This window comes from Lytechinus variegatus, chromosome 4 (genome assembly GCF_018143015.1).
Source record: "Lytechinus variegatus isolate NC3 chromosome 4, Lvar_3.0, whole genome shotgun sequence".
Classification (NCBI taxonomy): Eukaryota; Metazoa; Echinodermata; class Echinoidea; order Temnopleuroida; family Toxopneustidae; genus Lytechinus; species Lytechinus variegatus.
Window position 1 is genome coordinate 55,282,442 of NC_054743.1, and position 22,819 is coordinate 55,305,260.

Genomic DNA, 22,819 nt, shown 5'->3' on the forward strand with positions numbered 1-22,819 from the left:
GTCAAACTTAACTGGAGTTCACATCCAGAATAGATTTTGAATTCATGATTGTGATTAGCCTTCGTAACTCTGTTCTATTTTGGTTACACACGTCTGTATTATTTTTATGAGGTTGTCTAAATTTCTCTGGGTGTCTATATTTCTGCGGTTGTCTCTGAAGGGGTATTAAATTCTGTGGAAGTCTTTACATTTCTCAAACTTTCTCTCTTTCGGTATATATTTCTGTGATTGTGTTCAATTATATTTTATCATTTATTATTTTCTGCGATTGTCTTGTTTTTGTGTTTGTCCTGATTTCTGCACTGTTTGATTCTGTGAATTTCTATATTTTTTATTTCTTTATTTCTAAAATTTCTTCTTTTTAGATATATTTCTGCATTTAGTATGTTTTTAACAGTGTATAAATATTCAGAGAGTCAAAAGGGGCCTAAGCTTTCGATTCTAGCAGAATCTTCGTCGGAGGCAAAATGTCAAACATAAAAAGTGGAACAACCATAATATCATTGATATTATGGTTGTTCCGCTTTATATGTTTTTCATTCAGGTATTAAGCAGATGAAAAGTGACTAGAAATTAAGAAACTCCTATCAATCAATATGCTCAGTGTTAAAACAATTGAAAAAATACATTTGTTGCTTTATAAGCTTATACTAACATGACTAATACTTGACATAGTGAATTCATCATTACGAATGCGTTTTTTATCACTTTGTCACGCAGTCTCCTGATGCCACTATGCCTGTCTCTCTCAGTGTCTGGCGTGCCAGGATCGGCACGTACATGCGCCGTAAGCAGAAAGTATATGACTACTTCTACTACCTGAGGAGGTATGTTTACGGTCTTAAATTAATTGAAAAGGCAAAGAAAGCAGCTGAACACTCAAAAGAAAATGACAAAGGCAATCGCCACAAATCGTCTTTCAATGTCTTTTCAACTGGTGAAATTGGCAAAACTAGTAACGCAAAATCTCGCCAACCTCCGCCTCCTAACGATGTAAACCTGAATCTCACCCAAACTGAATCTTCAAGTGACCGTGTAGTCAATAGTAACGAAGTTGAAGCATGTTCTCAGCCTTCTTCCGTCGGGAACAATGGCTCTTCGGGTCATACCAAAATCCCAGATCACATCGCTCAGGATGGGTCTCAGTGTGCTGATGGTCGTACACTTGCAACACATCCAACAAGTCCAACCAAGGAGAGATCCACTCCTGTCCCTGATCCTTCTGACACCAAACCTACCAAGCCATGTGACCTAGACGAGTTGGACCTGAGATACATAACTATTCATCGCGAATCACATGCTAACCTCCACAATTCAACTCAAATACGTGAACAAGACCAAGGTGGTGGCACATCGGAGGTATATTTACAAGTAGCTACACACTTCGCTGGCCATCAAGATGGCGGCAAGCAGGACAAGGAGATATCGAACCCTTTTACCTCTGAGATAGATAACAAAACTTTACCTGTTTCTCAACTGGATAAATCTAACAACGCTGAACACACACTGTGCCCGAGGGTATGTCTAATATTAAAAGAAGGTGTCTCTATCTTGAACCATCTTTTTATCATTAAGAATATTTAGGGATACATCGTTACCAGCTAACTAGAAAAAAAAATGTGTCTTAGCGTTTGCCTTAAAAAATTGTAACAATTTCTATTTTTACGTAACAAGTTTACCTAGAAATTATTCAGCATATAACGTGTGTGACGAATTTCATTGCTATTTTTTCTTATATATGTAGTTTACATTCAAAAATACTGAACCATGTTGATATCTTGACACTGTATTAAGTTTTCGAATAAAATTAATGTTTAATTAGGCAGAAGCACTATTCGGAAAAAATGAATGAAATAAAGTTAAAGTTACCAAGTTTGATAATATTTTTACACTTTAGGTATGTTAACATCGTTTGAAACAAAATGAGTCGGAAGGATATTCATTTCATAAAAAACTATATAGCATTATGTAAGGTAATCTGTTTATTATTTGAATGGTCTTTCTGTCATATGTACTTCTATTCGTTTTAGGAGATTGCAGAGCTTTGTGGAGCAACAATATCTTCAGTCAGTAGATCACGTTTACCTAGCAGTGGATCAGATGAAACACAAAGGAATTCATTCTTATCTGGTATGACCAACTTGCTCCTCCTGAGGTCCGGTGACGTGGAGAAAAATCCTGGTCCAAATACCCAGTAAGAAAATTGAAATAATTCATCATCATCATCATTATCATTATCACCAACACTATACTATTGTATTATACATTAATACGTTCTAATATATTATGCCATTATGAGTACATTAAAGGACGATCAAAATAGTCTCCTTTGCCTTACGACGGAGTGTTATACCAATCGCCGGTTCGCAATATTTTCATGACGGTTTGAATCCAAAAGTATATCGACAGAGTACCGTATATCAAGTGCCTATGTGTACACATATCTCATTGAACATGATCATTTTCCAGTCTGCATGGCCAGCTATAGTATATTTTCTTTCATATTTCATCTCTGAGAAATGCCAAACCTAACAGGATTTATGTGAAATACTTCTATGTTTTAATAATATATACATTTTTTTTCCTTTAAAATTAATTGAAAACAAAAATATCCCTTAGCCACTCATGTGTCTTTGTATATGGTTTAGGCCTGGGAATCTAACTGAGTTCGAACTCCATCTCCTTGCTGACGGTATGGATCCATCAGACTTCAGGAAGGTTGGACTAGCTTTAGGATTCACTGAGGCTCATCTAAGTCGATTCAAGGAAGACAACATTGGGAACATAATGCAAGCTACCTATAAGATGCTTTATGAATGGCTGAAGACAGTACGAGATAGTGAGGCGAGGGAGACATTGTCCAACAAGTTAAAAGACATCGGTCTGGTACAGCTTGCCGACAGTGTACAGAAAGGTTATTACCACCACTTTTATTACTCCTATGCAGAGAAAGGATACTGATGCTGATTTACAATGTATGATAAAGATTATTAATGATTGTTATGCTGATGATTACAATAACGATAGGCAATTTTGAAAACGATGTAAGTAATATAAGTATAATTTTAGTATAAAAATAACTTGATTTATAAAGCGCTTTTTGCCTTAGGATGAAAATCGCTTGCTATCATTACCTCGGTTTTAGCTCGAGCTACCATCACAGACATTTGGTGCATTCAAGGAATTAATCATGCTGGGTACACATTCATATCACCTGGGTCGAGTGCAGCACTGTGTGGCTAAATTTCTTGCATAATGAAAACACACCATGGCTCGGATCCGAACCACCAAACCTCAACTCAATTTTATTCAACCATAAAAATATGTATATACAAATCACACAGTGTACATAATTATGCAACAAATGGTACAAAATATGGTTAAGGACATAAAAAAACCCTTATAGAGAATGACCCCCAAAACAACAGCATTGAAAATATTTACAAATATAAAAAAAAATCTTATTAATCAGTTCATTCATACAAAAAAAAACAAAATCTTACTAATGATTGCAAGACACCAAAGTTGTTCTTCAATCTGAGTCATAAGGTGCAAATATTAAAAACGTAACTAAAAAACTTACCCAAAATCAAAAAAGATATTTCATAAAAATGAGATGAAAATATAAATAAGGTGCAAATATAAAAACGAAACTAAAAAAACTTACCCAAAATCAAAAAAAATATTTCATCAAAATGAGATGAAAATATAAATATGGCACAAAACAAGAACTTCAAGACATTCAGTGACATTCATAAAGGAATGCATTCCTTTGTAATTGATATATTTTATTTTCTATTTCATTACAGGTAAGGCCGGAGATCACATACCATCAATGACGGAAGATGAATTCCAACGGGTCATCAAAGAGGTCAAGAAATATTCGGCCATTCACCACTGTCAAATTCAAGCCGATCCACTGAACAGCCGACTTATACTTGAATTTAAGCGGATTTTCACAAATCTGACGTTGATGGAGGAAGATAAGGGAACTGAGCATAAGACGCCGCTACTCTACGAAGACCTCCTCAAGACCAAGGTAAACGGAGTCTTTCCTCAACGCTTGTTGGTTGAAGGTGAAGGTGGTGTGGGGAAGACAACTCTCTGTGCAAAGATCGTTTGGGACTGGATTCATGGAGCAGGCTACCAAGATTTCAAACTTGTACTTCTCGTCCTCCTTCGTGAAGTAAAGGATAAGACTATTGGAGAGATTATAAAGTCCTACCTCCCAGACGACAATATGGTTACAGCCATGCAGCTAAACAAGTATGTCTTTTCCCATCAGACAGACGTCCTTCTCGTTCTGGACGGTTTTGACGAGTTTGCTGGCGATCTTGATAGCTGTTACCAAATCGCCCTTATCATCCTGAATCGGCTATTCAAGTCAGGGAAAGTACTAATCACATCAAGACGATGGAGATCAGATGAGATACGGAAGATTCAAGAGCTTAGAAAGCTTTATGCCTTCATTGCCGTGGAAGGTTTCTCTGATGAAAATCTATCTTCCTACGTCACCAAGTTCTTCCATCCAGACACAACTTCGGCTGAAGATTTGAATCGATTTATATCAAATAACGATGTGATCAGAGAGAACATGGCTCCATACCCCATATACACAGCTATGCTGTGTATCATGTGGAAAGAATTCGATGGAGAACGTCGCATAGCAATGTCGAAGTTGCAAACATTTTCTCAGCTGATCGATGAGATGGTCCAATTCTTGGTCGATCATTATCTCTCAAAGCTCGGTCTGTCCGCAATAGACAAAAAATGGCGTGTACAGCGTGCAGAAATACTTCTCCATCTATCCAACATCGGTTGTCTTGCCTTCCAGGGGCTCATGGAAAGGCGATTGGTGTTCACTGAACAAGAGTTCAAGAGGTGGCCCGGGTGTGTGACAATAGGTTGTCAAGTTGGAGTACTCACTAAACAAGCACCGATCCTTCAGAGGAGAAGCAGAATGTATCACGCACATTCCGCAGACTCATCTGTGCAGTTTCCCCATAAGCTGTTTCAGGAGTATCTATCAGGGATGTATCTTGCATCTCTTCATAACTCAAACAGAAGCGAGTACGACAGGTTGATGGAAGATATAGTCGGAAATGCACGTGAATTCCGCGAGCTTCTGTACTTCACTTCGGCCCAACAGAAGGAGGTCGGATCGGATATCATAACTCGTCTAATAGCAACAACGTCAACACGGTCAATGGGATATGGGCGTAACGATGATGACTACATTGTTGATGTAGCATATGAGAGTCAAGACCAAACAGTGGCCAGAGCTGTCGCAGATCATCTATCGACTTCATCCAGCAACACACTTGAGATCAGGGCAGATATGCAGGGCCACACGGTTTCAGGACATATCTTCATCATGAATCATCGTAAAGTGGTAAATAATTTCAACAAAAAGTACACACCCTCTTAATTCGAAGATATAATTTGTAAAAGCCTAGATATTATTTTTTCTTATTTCTTTTTTCTACCCGCAATATTCAAAACAAACGAGACCAAAGAGTACTGCTCCTCAAAAACATAAAACATTCATAGAACATCACTCGGCCCAATTTCACTGTTATTTATTTTATATCTGTCATAAAAAATACACCCCTTGTAAAAGAAATCAGATGACGCAAAAAGAATAATGTAATTTCAAATATTTGATAAAATTTATTAGATAACTATTTAAAAACAAACAAAACGTAGAAGGAGGGGGAAAAGTAATACAAAACGTGTATATACATGTATTTTGTTTTGTTGTTCTTTAAGGGAAATGAAACCTTTGGAACAAGTAGACTTCTGTCAAAACAGAAAAATCAAAGAATAAAAACAAAGAAAGTTTGAGAAAAATCAGACAAGCATTGAGAAAGTTATGAGAATTTGAATATTGCGATCAGTAATGCTATGGAGATCCTCCCATTGGCAATGCGACAAGGATGTGTGATGTCACATGTGAACAACTTTTCCTTTGATCGACTATAAAATACCCACAAAATGTCTCGTTTTGCTTTTTCTTATGGTGATACAAACTCTTTATCCATGATTTATTCTTTAAAAATCTGTATTACATGCCCTCCTATAGAAAAAAACACATGATCTACTGATCGATGTGGTAAAAGAGGCGATTTAAGTGAAATATATACTAAAGTAATGGGGAGAGTTGTTCACAAGTGACATCACACATCTTTGTCGCATTGCCAATTTGAGGATCTCCTTAGCATTAGTGATCGCAATATTCAAATGCTCATAACTTTCTTATTATTTGCCCAATTTTTCTCAAACTTGCATTGATCTGTTTCTTTGATTTTTCTGTTTTCACGCAAGCTGTCTCATTCCAAAGGTTTCATTCTCCTTTAAACGTACAAGAGTTAAGCCTCGGGTATGCAGATATGACTCAAATGTAATCAGGGGCGAATCCAGCTTTCGCAAATTACCCATATTTTCCCCGATCGGCCGCTCAAAGTTGATTTTTATTTGTTTCTTTGAAGGGGTAGTCCTAACAGTAACTTGTTCGCTTTATTCTCACAAAACATAAATAAATCATAATCTCATATAAACTCCTCAAAAAAGTTTGGAAATTTGACTTTCATCGATCGTCCCTCCTCCTTTTTTTTAGTAAATATCGATATCGAATTAACATAAAAAGATAATTTCATTCTCTTTAAAATGATACCCTACATGATATGATTATGGTTCACATGGAGGTGCAGTGCCTTGAAATGTGGGGCAAGGTGTAAATTCAAAAGTTGCAAAATGACACAATATTGAAAGTCACTGTGCTTTTTTCAATGGTGATGAATGAGTTACTCTGCTGTTTGTTTTGAGTTTGATCGAGAATCCCTCCCCTGTTTTAATAATTGTCAATTTGTAATTAATATCAATGAATAGATCAGTTAACTCTATTTAAAACGATACCCTATATAATATGATTATGGTTCACATGGAGGTGCAGTGGCTGTTCTTTTTTCTGGTGATGAGTGAGTTTCTCAGCAGTTTCTTTTAATTGTTTTCATGCACCTAAACATCAACATTAACATGGAATCAAACACACCTCTGCACAAGCAAACATATAACAAACAACATGCATGGGTATTTCGAACCACGACTCAAACCATGTTATTTCACAGAACCATCACATGCATAAACCACAATAAAACATAGCAAATGAAGAAGCAGGGGCTTTATTTGAGTGGATTTTCATCTCTATTGACACAGACAAAAGAATCATGTTTTGTATTGACCTTTTATGACCATTTCTGATTGTTTTGCAGCTTTTCAGTTCAGACCTCATCCAACACTTTTGAGTCCTGCTCTTTTTGTGATGGCTTGATCATAACGAGCATGGTATCAATTTAAAGAGAATTAAGTGATCTTTTGAATGATGTCAAATATGCATTGTGTAAAATTGAAATTCGGGAGAAATAATGGCCAAACTCAGATTTCCAAACGTTTTTCAGGGTTTTTTTAAGCCTAATTGAATTGTACGAGCGCGAAGCGCGAACACATTTTTAAAGGAAATTTTATGTATTTTGTCCTGACAATTTAATATTTTGAGCAACGATTGTGATCGTGAATAAGATGTGTATGTACCTAAATGATCACTGCGAGCACGAATCGCGAGCAGAAATTTCTGGTATCCGTTCTGGCCTGATGGGAAAACAGACCTACTGATGTTTGCAGTTACTATTGAAAGCGATACATATTTTAACAATCAAATAATGCGAGCGCGAAGAGCGTGCTGAATTTTTTTGTCATTTCGACCTAAAAATTTGATATTCTAAGCACTTTTGTCATCAGAAACAGGATAGGTATACAAATAAACAGTTATCATTAGACCTAAACATGTGACACACTATTCAGATTTCGTAATCACAAAAAGGATGACTAATCTTCCTTCATTAATAATGCAAGCGCAGTGCTAGAAGAAAATTTTTGATATTTTAATGTGAAACAGGATAATTCAAGCACATTTTAATAAAGAAAAAAAACTGCGTATCTATTAAGTGTGCATGGTTTTGAGATTTAGACCTAGAATCTGGGAATTCGAAATTCCTTTATTATGATAACAATAATGCGCGAGTGCGAGCTGAAAAAAAAACATTATGGCTATCTGAAAAGGGTTAATCTTAACACTATTTCAAGCATCGTAGGAAAATCGTGAAATGGATATCTATTGTACTTCACAAATGATGCAAACGCGAAGCGCGAGCCGATTTTATTTAGATTATTTTTAGACCAAGCACACGGGGAAATTGCAAGTATATTAATTTTTTTCATCATATGAAAATTGCTGTACCATTTTCCTATTTCTCTTCCTAAGCGCAAGATGAAACTTGTCGATATTAATATTCCATTCTGAAAAAGGGACACTTTTATTATAAGGAATTAATGAAACTATTGCCTTATTTATCAATCTAATATTAATGAGAGCTAGAAATCTGTTGATATTAAGGCCTGAAAAACAAATATTGTTTTACGGCCTACTTGTGCGCATATGGTAATCCTCAAGCTGTTGATGGAATGCAGGACCCCCATGTGCTGGAGAATGTCTTGATGCACGTGTAGTTGGGGTAGCGTAGTTTGCTTACAACCATGTACAACTGTGGGGATCGGGCCTGTGTCAACCGATAATCCCGACCTTTCGTTTGAGGACGCAGACGCTAATTTACAACGGTAGTTGGCTTTGGAAGAGACATTTGGGCCCGTCTTAAAACTCTGGCCGGCAATGCAAATTGTGTGACATGAGATTTTTTTTTTCGTTTCGCATCTGCGACAGAAACGTTCAATATGCGTTTCGTGTGCAAAATTCTGGTTGCTACTATGGTAACAGCGATATATCCGATTGAGGACGACTTTCCAAATCAACATTTGACTCCTCCTAGAGCTCGAGAGGCCGCCCGGGGGGCCCACTTCCATTGATTAGTGGACACCAAGAGCGAGCACGCGTAAAAGGGGACAGAGTGGGCAAGTACATTACGTATAGACCTATGTAACGTTATAAAGGTGTCAAAACGATGTTTAAAATGCTGAAAAAATGATACATATCCAATACTTGTAGGGTTTCACACTTGTTAAGAGATGCATTTTCATAATCTGAAAAATGATTAATTGCTTCCCTTGTTTAGCGGGGTACTGTTCGAAACCCCATGGTCGTGCCTGGTATCCACTCATCAATGAAAGTGGTCCCCCCGGAATTTGAATCTAATCCACATTTCTGCGGAAAGTATAAAACATAATGCCCATTACATCGTGTGCTAGAGGCATATCGTTTGTGTAGAAGGGTTAAACAAAAGAAACAAAAGAAACCCGCGAGGTCAACACGTCCCTGGTCAAACGTATTGCATGATGTGTACATACGTGTATCAACGCATGCGAAATGAAATGTTCGGCTGGAGAGGTTGATCTAACCTCATGAAATCAATTGCCAGTGATCCACCAATAATCCACATTAAATGCAATATCGATTCGATGGACTGTAATGATCTATATCTAAGCCTTCATTCAGTAAGTTTTTCCTCTCTAAATATGGAGTCGATTTTTTTGAAAAACCACTTTCTTATCCATGTCATAATTTCTTTTAGGTCCTGCATTTCGAATATCTCCAGCCATCAGTCGTAATATACATGCACATACGGTGCGGGTGTCGCGGGAAAGGATTTTGCACACGAAAGGCAGATCTGTAGGGCCTGTAATCCCCCGGTAACACAAAGCTTAGCATTGATTGTAGAACAGTTTTCTACGTTTAATTCTATTGACTAAAATGTACGATCAATCTTAAAAATCAAGTGTATGATTAAGCGTTAACATTTGTGTTAGGGGACCCTAAATTAGCGTCGGTGATGATTGCGAAAGGTCCCAAATGTCGCACCAACGCATAATGTCGCAGCAACGCATAATGTCGCAATCTGCGACATTATGCCAAGAGCGTCCGACGCATAATGTCGCAGTCAACGCATAATGTCGTAGTTTTTCTAACGCATAATGTCACATGTCGCAACGCATAATGTCGCAGCAAATCGTTAACGCATAATGTCACATGTCGCAACGCATAATGTCACAGCGGTATTTTCTTCAGGACTTGAGCTACAGATAAGATATAAAACATGCTTTTACTTAGTATTTTGAGACACGAAAAAGAGAATGAAATTATTTTGAAATCAGGATTACTCTTTGTATAGATATTGCCATTTCGTCTACTGCCTTTTCCCCACTATTGCATGGTCTGATATCATTTCGTCTACATTTCGTCTAATTACCATCTTGTCTAATAGCCAGTTGGTCTAATAGCCGTTGTGTTTATTATCATTTAGTCTAATTGTATTTTTTTCAATTGGTCAAATATCCATTTTGTCCAATATCATTACGTCTATTACCTTTTGGTCTAATGGCCAATTGGTCTAATAACCACTTGGTGTACTCTCATTTTCGTCCATGTTCCATTTGGTCTAACTTCAGTTGGTTCGCTATCACTTTGTCTAAACCCATTTCGGCTAAGTATCGTTGCCATGGGTCCAATCACCATTAGGTCCTATCACCGGTTCTAGGACAATTACCCCCCAGAAAATCACCTTCCGGACAACCACCTCTTAACATTTAGCCTCCGAGGACAATTACCCCCCCGGACAATTACCCCCGGACAATCATCCCCTGGACAATTATTTCACAGACAATTACCCCCCCCCAGCAAATGCCCCCGAGGACAATGATTCTCCAGACAGTTACCGCCAAACAATTCCCCCTGGAAATCCCCCCACCTTCTCTCTGGCATCGAATCAAGCGTGACCCCAGGGGGGAAGGGGGCACTCGACCAAAAAAGTGGTAGGGGTGTGCCGCGGGCGAGACAAAAAACGGGGTCCTTGGAACGGATCGCTAGCGTGTCAGTGCTGATGCATCCCTGTTGAACAGACATGCGTGCATGATGTAGCTCGCCCGGCGGCACGTCCGCCGGGTGCGCTCGCGCAGAGGTGATGGTCGGACAGCGCTCTGCGGCCGCATTTCACCAAAATTGCAGCTCATTGTAGCAGATCAATGCGACCGGAACGGCTTAACGAAAAATGTGACAAGCTTTGGAGCGGATTTCTTTCTTCTTTTTTCTCGATAAGAAGAAAATGTTTTGCCTTGGAGCGGCTTTATTTGTTCTTTTTCTCAATAAGACAAAGATGCCATGCCTTGGAACGGAAATTTGAGTGTAAAAATGGGGGTCCCCTCCTCTGCACATTATTATATACTGAGTGCCCCCCCCCCCGGGCGTGAACCATTATAATGGTCTGGGTCGGTGGCACAGGTTTTCAATAAATTTTCTACTTTATCTTATGTTAATAACTTTCTCTTTTATATCGCTCTTTCTCCCTTTTTCTCGCTCCCTCTCTCTCATTTTCTCCTTTTTTTCTTCCTTTTCCGCCTTTTTTTTCTTTTTTTTGTTTAGCAATGCCTTCTGCATCATGAAAAATGGGGGTGGGGGCTTGCGCTATATAGCTACGCATATGTACATCAGAAAATGTGTAAACTGGCCCACATACTAAGTTTTCATAGAACAATTGAACATTCATGAAAAGACACGATTAGACGTAATAATCACAAATGCCTAATTTCTCTGATTCCAACTGATCTGATTTTTTTTTCTTGATTAATTTGGGGTTTAATTTCAGGAAAAAATCACGAAAATAGATTAAACATTAAAAAGACTCCTTCACAGGTAGAAATATTGAAAGTCGGTAACGCAAACCATCAACACTACTTTGACAAGAAGAACCTATAAACCTGTTATTTTAAAACAATTCATCTAACAAGAAGCTAAGAATTATGAAACAATTGGTGCACATTCCAGATTAAGATGTGGCTTTAGTTTTAATAAAGTAAGCAAAAAAAAATATGCAAAGATAATATACACAAGAACGACTTGTAATTTTTCTATTTAGGCCCTAACTCTGTGCACTCCCTTTGTCTAGGGGGTTATTGTCCCCGGGGCAGGGTAATTGTTCCCGTTGGTAATTGTCCTCTGGGGTAATTATCCGGGGTAATTGTCCTCGGGGGGGGGGTAATTTTCCTAAGGGGTAATTGTCCGGGGGTAATTGTCATCGGGGGGTAGTTGTTCAGGGGGTAATTGTCCGGGGGTAATTGTCCAGGGGGTAATTGTCCGGGGGGAAATTGTCCTAGGGGTAGTTGTCCTCAGGGGGTAATCGTCCTCGGGGTAGTTTTACAGGGGGTAGTTGTCCGGGAGTAATTTTCTAGGGAGTAATTTTCTAGGGGGTAATTGTCCGGGGTGTAATTGTCCTCAGGGGGTAATTGTCCTCGGGGGGTAATTGTCCTCAGGGGGTAATTGTCCGGGGGGTAAAATTGTCAGGGATTAATTGTCCGGAAGGGTGATTGTCCGTGGGGTAATTGTCCTAGAACCAATGATTGGACCTATTGGTGATTGGACCCGTGGCAACGATACCAAATGAGTATTAGCCGAAATGGATTTAGACAAAGTGATAGCGAACCAACTGAAGTTAGACCAAATGGAACATGGACGAAAATGAGAATACACCAAGTGGTTATTAGACCAATTGGCTATTAGACCAAAAGGTAATAGACGTAATGATATTGGACAAAATGGATATTGGACCAGCTGAAAAAAATACAATTAGACTAAATGATAATAAACACAACGGCTATTAGACCAACTGGCTATTAGACGAGATGGTAGACGAAATGGTTATTGGACTATGTTGATAGTTGACTAACTAATGGTAGACGAAATGATATCAGACCATGCGATAGTGGGGAAAAGGTAGTAGACGAAATGGCAATAAAGCGACAAATATCCATACAAAGAGTAATCCTGATTTCAAAATAATTTCATTCTCATTTCCGTGTCTCAAAATACTAAGTAAAAGCATGTTTTATATCTTATCTGTAGCTCAAGTCCTGAAGAAAATACCGCTGTGACATTATGCGTTGCGACATGTGACATTATGCGTTAACGATTTGCTGCGACATTATGCGTTGCGACATGTGACATTATGCGTTAGAAAAACTACGACATTATGCGTTGACTGCGACATTATGCGTCGGACGCTCTTGGCATAATGTCGCAGATTGCGACATTATGCGTTGCTGCGACATTATGCGTTGGTGCGACATTATCGGTTGTAACAGGGCCCGCCCTTACGAGGCCGTAAATTAAACATGGATATGCTACGTGTTTTGTACTTATTTTTGTTCACAGCGTTTCTCTCAAGTTAAAAGGAAGTTGTTTTTTTTTTTTGGGGGGGGGGGCTGTTACACCCACAAATGTAATAATCGCCCACAAATGTAATAACGCCCACAAATGTAATAACACTTTACCCACAAATGTAATAATTTTTGATCGCCCACAAATGTAATAACACTTTACCCACAAATGTAATAACGCCCACAAATGTAATAACACTTTACCCACAAATGTAATAATGCACTTTACCAACAAATGTAATAAATTTGAAGTGATTTTTGGCGAATTCGTTCTAAACTAATATCCTATAGTAATGCGTTCATGTAGCACAAAAGTTCAAAGTCTTTTTACCAGACCCGGTTGTTTTAAAATTATAATATACGTCCAAAGTCTTTTTTCCAGACCCGGTTAATTCAAAAATTATAATGCAAGTCCAAAGTCTTTTTTTTCATACCCGGTCGTTTCAGAAGTTATAATATACGTCGGTGAGGGGTAAAGACAACACTCTAAGCCCAAGCATTTTAAGTGGGTTTAATTTTGAAGATTGGTCTGAGCTGTCATTTTTTTCAATATTTGTTTATGTTTTGAATAACCGGGTCCAGTCGAAAGACTAAGCATAATACTCGTGTTATTCCACAAGAATAAGAATATGAGTCTTTTGTTTTTAGGATTGTTTAAATCATTTTTAAATCACCGGGTCTGGAATAAAGACAACGCTCTAAACATGTGCTTTTCTACATGCATGGTCTTAATTTGGAGGATTGTTGGTTCTTAGATTCGTTGTTGGGGTTGAGTTTTATTGATTTTTTATTCCTAAAATAATTGTGTCTGGAGGAAAGTCGATCTTCGACAATCGGTCTTCATGTTGTTCCACAGTAATTAGATTATTAGGTATTCGTTTTAGAATATTTGTAAAAACTATTTTATTTTTCAAATAGTAACCAAGTCTGGAGAAAGGATATCTGCTTTACCCACGCGTTATTACAATGTTTTGTAGGGGTAGTAGTATTATTTTAAAAAAGACATATTTTTACTGGGTGAAACTTTGGAAATTTGGTCTTAGATTTGAAGTTTTTCAGTTACTTTTTTTTAATAGCCGGGTCTGGAGGAAAGAGTACGTTTTAAAACTCGTGTTATTCCACGAGAATAAGAATATAAGGTCTTATGTTAGAAGATTTTTTTTCGTAACTGTTTTAGGTCTGGAATAAAGACAACACTCTAAACCTCTTTTAAAACAGGTTCTTCGGTTGAAGATTTGTTTGGTCTTAGACTTTAATTTTTTTAAATTCTTACTATTAGCGTTTTTTTAAGAAAAAATGGTCGGGCTGAATGACTACGCTATATCCAGCATTAATAAGATTATTGGGTCTTTATACTGTTTTTAAACTGTTATTCATAATGTTTAAATAACAGGTAACCGGGTCTGGAGAAAAGACTACGCTTGATTCTCAATTTACTCTTAGTGCACATATTCACAATATACACCGTATAAGTTGAAACAACAACAAAGACATTAATTCCACCAGTTTTAATTAACTGGGTCTGGAGAAAAGACTAAACTCATTTCCCATTTTTTCCACAGGAATATCATTATCGTATCTTAGTTTGGACTTATATTATAAATTTTGAAATAACTGGGTCTGGAAAAAGACTTTGGACTTATTAAAATTCTTGAAACAACCGGGTCTGGAAAAAAGACTTTGGATTTATATTATAATTTTTTAAACAACCGGTCTGGAGAAAAGACTTTGGACTTATATCACAATTTTTTAAACAACCGGGTCTTTCAAAAAAAGACTTTGGACTTTTATTTTTTTTTAACAAACGGGTCTGGAAAAAAGACTTTGGATTTATATTACAATTTTTGAAACACCCGGGTCTGGAAAAAAGACTTTGGACTTGTACTTTGATGTTTTATTAACCCGGTCTGAAAAAAAAGACTTTGCACTTTTGTGCTATATGAACGCATTACTATAGGATTTTTGTTTAGAACGGATTTGCCAAAAATCCCTTCAAATTTATTACATTTGTGGGTAAAGTCATTATTACATTTGTGGGCGATCAAAAATTATTACATTTGTGGGTAAAGTGTTATTACATTTGTGGGCGTTATTACATTTGTGGGTGCAACAAGGGCTGCCAAACAATACATTGCTTTGTGAACAAATCACAAATAACTCAAATATTCATGAGGAGAATAAATTGTAGGGCCTATCACCAAAAGTGATTACAATTGAGAAAACTTGGTATAATCTTAATGTTTTTTTTTTCTGAAATATTTGGTAGACCTTTTGCGTTGTAATGTTGACAGATAAATTGAACTCCCAATATGATCAATACAACTTAATCAACTGTGAACATGATATAATTAATGGCCCCTTTGGATGATCAACATTATCAGATTGTGAGTAAATATTCTTGCTAGACTGGGAACTTAAAAATTGTCGAAAATAAAACACACCATCCCGTCGAGACAAAGAGTTACGAATGCTCTAATTTGAATCATGTAGGTGTTGCTATGTGTGTCAAGTAAGTAGTAGAGAATAGTTACTTACTTTGAATGGATGGAGTATTTATGGATTGCTATTTTTGTACTTTCATAAAAAATACGAGGTTAATAACAGATGAGTGAATAAATAAATCAACATTTTCTTGCAATTAGGGCCCGTGTCCCTTTTTATGCAAATAGGCCCCAAATCTAGGGATTATGAGAATAATAAAATACTAGTAGTCAACAATCCAGGTTCTTTGCTAGGTTGTCAAATTTGCGTTTCTACGTATCCCATTGCAAGACTTAATCAGAAGAACTGGGAAATAAAACATATTTTTTTTTAAATGTAGTACATATCATGAATTGGATTTACGATATCGGTTAAGGAATGTTACAATCATCTCGAAGTTAATATGTCTAAGGATTTTTAAATAGTAAAGTGAAGTGACTGCGTCGTAATATTGAAAAAATGAAGAATAATCGTTTTCTCTCAAGCATGTATGGAAATAAATTGTTCATTCGTCAATTAAATGATCGAATATTGAAAAAAAAAACACTGACCAACCGAAATGGTGTCAGAACAACATGGAGTACTTAGATTCAGATTTATTTATTTCCGCTCAACATTTTTTTCAAAATATAATCAAAGTAAAAATACATATTCAATATAATAGATAATACAGACAAATCAACGAAATTTCGTAACAAATGTTGAATACAAATTAAACAAAACTATACACAACAAAAAAGTAAGTCCCCCCTTGAACAAACATCAATAATTTCCGAACAAATTCGAATTATTGATATATTTTTACATGAGCGTGTAGGTAATTTTATAGGCTACCCTCTGAGTAAATGTTATGGACGAATTTTACGTCATGCTTCAGTGAGCACCGCCAGAAGGCAAAAACGTCACTTTTCAAAAGTCACAAGCCAAATATCATGACTTTGATTCCATTTTACTGGAACTAATTCCACATTCTCTTCATGAAAAATAGTCAGAAGGCTTGTAAAAGGTACTTTCTAAAGTACGATACAACTTTTTTGCTAAATTTCATGGTTGAATAAACACAAGTCCAAATTTGCAATAATTGGATTTTTTACACATTTATATCAGTAAGAATGAAAGAATATGATGACAGTTATTTTTGGGAAGAGTATCTTCAACAATATTCATCGTTTCACGGTTCAATGAACATTTATTAAAAACACAAAAATACGATTTTCAAATATCATAGACAAGTATTGTTTCATTTTGGTAAGTGAAAATGATCTTTTCTCAACTTTTTCGTTATGTTCACGACCATTTAACATGCTTCAATGATTCAAAGGCGTTTAATTAAACATTCACGCTTGAGTGAACATGTGGAATGTGATGCTCTCTTTTTTACGTTATTGGAAAAAAATGCAATTCGTAACTATGGATATCTGTTAAAAACCTCCTTGCATAGTTCATTTGATTTGATTTTTATGAAAATCCCGATGTTTAATGCATCAGTGAGCACATAATATTTGAAAATTATGCAAATGAGAAGAAAGTTCAAAGCCTTGGCCCCACTCTCTGCCGTGTTGAATGGTTATTTTGGTGTGCGCGCCTTTTGGATAGTGTTACTCTGAAGCCGTGTGCGAAGTTTCATGAAAAAAACTGTTGGCAGAAGTAGCAAAAACCGTCCATTAAACAAACCCTCTTTTCATATTTGTGAAAATTTTGACTTCTTCTCTCATAGACTTGTGTACATTATGAGTGCATATGTTTAAGAATAAGTAAACCCTCATTCAATATGGTGGAACTTTTTTTCAAGGCTGTCTTTAGCAATGTCATTTGGCAGTAATGTTTATTAACCTATGGGCGGAATTCTGTGCAAAAATGAAATCGATATGTTTATTCATGGATGAGTGAGCACGCATCAAAGTGGGAAAATTGGTATTTTCAATGTCACAGACTCATTTTAAAGGGACATAAAGTGCATATTGAGGGCAAATTCGGTTTCAAATGTTTTTGTTTTATCATCCATCATATCTATCATCACACACTTTTCGAACTTAAAACATTTTCATGGTTGAGCGAGCACATTCGAAAACTTAGGAATGAATACTTTTTATACGGCATAAATGTATTCTTTTCGTAACGATTTTTCATGATCAGTTTAATTTATGGGCAAATTAGTGGTGGACCCAGAATGTTAAATGGGGGAAGGGCCTATAATCGGGGGAGCCACCAACATTTTCAAATTTTAACATGATCTATAGCAAGTTGTAAAGGATACTACCATAACCCCCTATGATGATACGTCACAATACAGGGGCCGCGGAACGGTTTTCAAAGTGGGAGGGGGAGGTGGGGGGTAGCTGAGCCAAAAGTGGGAGGGTGGGGGCTGACCATGCAAAAATCACAATCGTATGGTCATTTTTACATTTTTGTACATGCTTTTTGAAAAAGTGGGGGGGGGGGCTGAACCCCCTCACCCTGCTTCCGCGGCCCCTGCAATACAATGTGCTCACTCAACCATGAACATACGATATCAAAATTGTGTGTGGAGTGGCTAAATGATGGATAGTAAACCAGTATAACACCATAAAATTCACCTAAAAAACAACTTTTGTCCAACATTGTATTTGCACAATCTGAAACACGATTCTTGTGACTTTCAAAAATGGTCATTTTTAATTAAATCTTTGATTATTCATGCATGACTCAACCGATCAATTTGATATTACCCCAGGAGTTGCCTAATGAGTGTAGAAATCCATCTACGAAATATCATATCTGAAAGTAATTCCGTTCAAAAGTTACAGCAATTTGATTTAGGGGGGACTTACTTTTTTGTTGTATATACAATGTGTTGCAATACTTTTATCTATGATAAAATAGAAATGATTCTGATCTTACTTCTAGTTTGTTGGTAAACTCAGCCATGAAATTATTATCAAGATTATCCGTTGACATAATATGACGAAGCACACCTTTGAAGTATATTACTATAATTGTTATCATTATTATTATTAATATTATTTAGCCTTTTATTATTTATTCAGCCATTATTATTATTAATATTATTTAGCATTTTATTATTTATTCAGCTTTTCTTGCCACTTTCATTTTGGTGTTTATTTCATTTACATTGGTTTGGTATATATTTATGAATGACATAAAACGAATTAGATAGATTGGACAATATGTGATATTAAACTATCAGATGAAACTGATGTTTGGTTATCTCCACATACTATGAATTGATCTTTTTCTCATAAATACTGTGCGTACTAGGAAAATCTGGAAATTGAAAAGCCGTGTGGACGGACTGCTTCAGAGGACCTGGCTGAATTCATGTTCTCCTCAAACACCCTGAGATCTGTGACGATCGAAATGCCTAGAGGCAGAGCGGATGCACACATGCATGATATGTTCTACTCGGTGCTTGCTCTGAACGCCACTGATACAAAGGTACGTTTAACAATGATTTTTTCCATATAACAAATTCGTATAATATAATGTCAATTAAAGTAATTGTAATTAATATGTTTTGGTAATATATAATTATACATAATACCAGAAATGGTGGTAATCATAACTGCGTCTATCTGCATGACATAAATGGAGAACATTACTGATGAATGTTGATCGCTATTTACTATCAAAGGTATTACAATCCTCTCGCTCAGGCTACTAAAGATATTTCGGTGATTTTCCGTTATTCCGCATTCATCCCCCTTGCTCTCTCCCTTCTCCCTCCCTTTCCCTCTAATCACATGATATGCTTAATTTCGCTTTTCTTGTCTCTGTCCCTTCCTGGCTCTATTCTCGGTATTTTCTTTTAATCTCGTGCAGTTCTTAATTTGTGTGCTTAATTAAACTTGTTGTGTTTTGTCCGCTGTTGTATGATTTGTTAAATATCCCGGTCTTGCATCATGCTGTCATTCTTTTATTTATTTTATAGTTTTCTTTATATATCTTGTCCTTGTAACGTTCTATTTTGTTTGTGTAACGTTTTGTTCAATGTTGGCCCTTTTTACGTGTAGAAGTCAAATCATGTTGATATCCACCCTCATTTTCCTGATATCAGAGAGAAAATAAAAAATAAACATTATCGATACAATTAAAAGTTATTAATATTGACAGAATATTAATCGAAATTTGATGAATTGTTATACATACTCATTTCTGTATTAATGTATCACTCATTTAGTGAAGGAGCTTTCAACAACAAGGTTTGCCTTCCAGTAGGTTTCAATTCGATACCATTCTCTGTTGCAATATCAAATGAAATAAATTATTGATCAACCAATTAATTAATTGATATAAAAACTGTCGTTGCCTGGCTTTGGCCATAAATCTATAAAAACAGTATGGCTGTAACATGTAAACCTGATAGTTCAGAAATAATTACAATTTTACGCCATTTCACTTTACCATTTAATACGTTTGTTTAAAATCTTGGTCGACGGTCGTAGATTAAAAGGAAAATTTATGTATTTTTTTTAAATTCTTTTGAAAATTCAATTTATTCATTTATTACATTTTTTTTTCATTATTATCGCTTAAATTGTTTATTAATTGGTTTATTTCTAATGTCTTTATTCATTATAAATTGATGGGAGGGGGGGGGGTGCCCCCAAACAATGTGGTAAATGGTTGTTGTGTTTTTATTTTCGGTCGTGGACTTATCACCTTTTATTGCTTCGTTTATACAATTTCTCACATAGTCTAACTTTCGTACTTATACATCTAACAACTACAGCACTGACTACAGTACGTATGAAAAACAAGTTTTGCACTTAGAAATAGTTGTGTGAAATGGTATATCATACCCTGCATCTTCTTCCACATATAATGATCGGTACAAATCTTTTTTAAGCAAATGACGATATAACAATCAAAAAGTTTTTTCCGCCTGAGGGAGCACTACTTACTTTTGAAAAGTTCGGAAAATGGTTTGCGCATAACTTTATAATGTGAATACGAGTAGACGATAATCACGAAATACACATCGAGTTTAGCTAGGTAGATTGTTTGAATATATTTCTTTAGTTTTAACGTAATTCCTTACCCAAAACACTTCATGCAGCGCAATTGCGCCACAGCCCTGTTACAACCGATAATGTCGCACCGACGCATAATGTCGCAGCAACGCATAATGTCGCAGTTTGCGACATTATGCCAAGAGCGTCCGACGCATAATGTCGCAGTCAACGCATAATGTCGTAGTTTTCTAACGCATAATGTCACATGTCGCAACGCATAATGTCGCAGCAAATTGTCAACGCATAATGTCACATGTCGCAACGCATAATGTCACAGCGGTATTTTCTTTAGGACTCGAGCTACAGATAAGATATAAAATATGCTTTCACTTAGTATTTTGAGACACGAGAAAGAGAAAGGAATTATTTGGAAATCAGGATTACTCTTTGTATGGATATTTATCGGTTTATTGCCATTTCGTCTACTGCCTTTTCCCCCACTATCGCATGGTCTGATATCATTTCGACTACTATTAGTTAGTCAACTATCAACATAGTCCAATAACCATTTCGTCTAATTACCATCTCGTCTAATAGCCAGTTGGTCTAATAGCCGTTTTTTATATTATTATTTCGTCTAATTGCATTTTTCAGTTGGTCCAATAGCCAATTGGTCTAATAACCACTTGGTGTACTCTCATTTTCGTCTATGTTCCATTTGGTCTAACTTCAGTTAGTTCGCTATCACTTTGTCTTAACCCATTTCGGCTAACAAGCATTTGGTATCATTGCCATGGGTCCAATCACCAATAGGTCCAATTACCCGTTCTAGGACAATTACCCCCCCCCCCGGACAACTACCCCTGACAATTTTACCCCCTGAGGACAATTACCCCCTGGACAATTACCCCCTGGACAATTACCCCCAAGGACAATTACCCCCAAGGACAATTAACCCCGGAAAATTACCCCCTGAGGAGAATTACCCCTGAAAAATTATCATCGAGAACAATTTTCCCCCAGACAACTACCCCCGAGAACAATTATCCCCTGAGGACAATTAGCCCCGGACAACTACCCCCTAGAACAATTACCCCCCCCCCCGGACAACTACCCGCCGGACAATTAATTACCTCCTGGACAACTATTCTAAATATATTGAAACCTCTGCCACCGAATAAGACTCACGAATGGTTCACGCCCGGGGGAGGCACTCAGTATATAATGCATAGTGGCCGGGTATGTGCCGCGGAGGGTACCCCATTTTTACACTCAAATTTCAGTTCAAAGGCATAGCATCTTTATCTGGTTGAGAAAAAGAACCAAGAAAGCCGCTCCATAGCAAAGCATTTTCTTCTTATCGAGAAAAAAAGAAGAAAGAAATCCGCTCCAAAACTTGGCATATTTTTTGTTACGCCGTTCCGGTCGCATTGATCTGCTACAATGAGCTGCAATTTTGGTGAAATGCGGCCGCAGAGCGCTGTCCAACCATCGATTCTGCGCTAGCGCACCCGGTGGCCGTGCCACCGGGCTAGCTGCATCATGCACGCATGCCCGTTCCATAGAATGCATACGCACTCACACGCTGGCGATCCGTTTTTTTTTTTGTCTCGCCCGCGGCACACCCCTACCACTTTTTTTGTCGAGTGCCCCCCCCCCCCGGGTGGTCACGCTTGATTCTAACATCGATGCCGGAGAGAAGGTGGGGGGATTTTCCGGGGAAATTGTCCCCACATTAAAGGATTTTTTTTGGGGGGGGTAATTGTCCGGGGGTAACTGTCTAGGGAATCATTGTCCTCGGGAGCGATTGCTGGGGGGGGGGGTAATTGTTCGGGGAAAATTGTCTGATGGGGAATAGCTTTCCAGGGGATAATTGTCCGGGGGGGGGGGTAATTGTCCTCGGGGGCTAATTGTCAGGGGGTAGTTGTCCGGAAGGTGATTGTCTGGGGGGGGGGGGGTAATTGTCCTAGAACAGGTGATCGGACCTATTGGTGATTGGACCCATGGCAACGATGCCAAATGATTGTTAGCAGAAATGGATTTAGACGAAGTGATAGCGAACCAACTGAAGTTAGACCAAATGGAACATGGACGAAAATGAGAGTACACAAAGTGGTTATTAGACCAATTGGCTATTAGACCAAAATGTAATAGACGTAATGATAATGGAC

At 37.2% G+C, this 22,819-nt stretch overlaps 1 protein-coding gene across 1 annotated transcript; it reads left to right on the plus strand.

Annotated features, from left to right (window-relative positions):
- The first annotated feature begins 723 nt into the window (after positions 1 to 723).
- On the plus strand, positions 724 to 19,650 carry LOC121414354. Its single transcript, XM_041607509.1, has 5 exons — positions 724 to 1,518; positions 2,031 to 2,194; positions 2,649 to 2,914; positions 3,810 to 5,392; positions 18,955 to 19,650. The coding sequence occupies exons 1-5, from the start codon at positions 736 to 738 to the stop codon at positions 19,159 to 19,161; spliced, it is 3,003 nt and encodes a 1,000-aa protein (XP_041463443.1). The 5' UTR covers positions 724 to 735; the 3' UTR covers positions 19,162 to 19,650.
- Positions 19,651 to 22,819: the final 3,169 nt, after the last annotated feature.

Bases quoted from the DNA above. Each gene is read 5' to 3' on its own strand.
- LOC121414354 (XM_041607509.1), top strand. From the start codon at position 736: ATGCCTGTCTCTCTCAGTGTCTGGCGTGCCAGGATCGGCACGTACATG. The intron at 2,195-2,648 runs GTAAGAAAATTG...TATATGGTTTAG, and splicing joins AATCCTGGTCCAAATACCCA to GCCTGGGAATCTAACTGAGT. The intron at 2,915-3,809 runs GTTATTACCACC...ATTTCATTACAG, and splicing joins TGCCGACAGTGTACAGAAAG to GTAAGGCCGGAGATCACATA.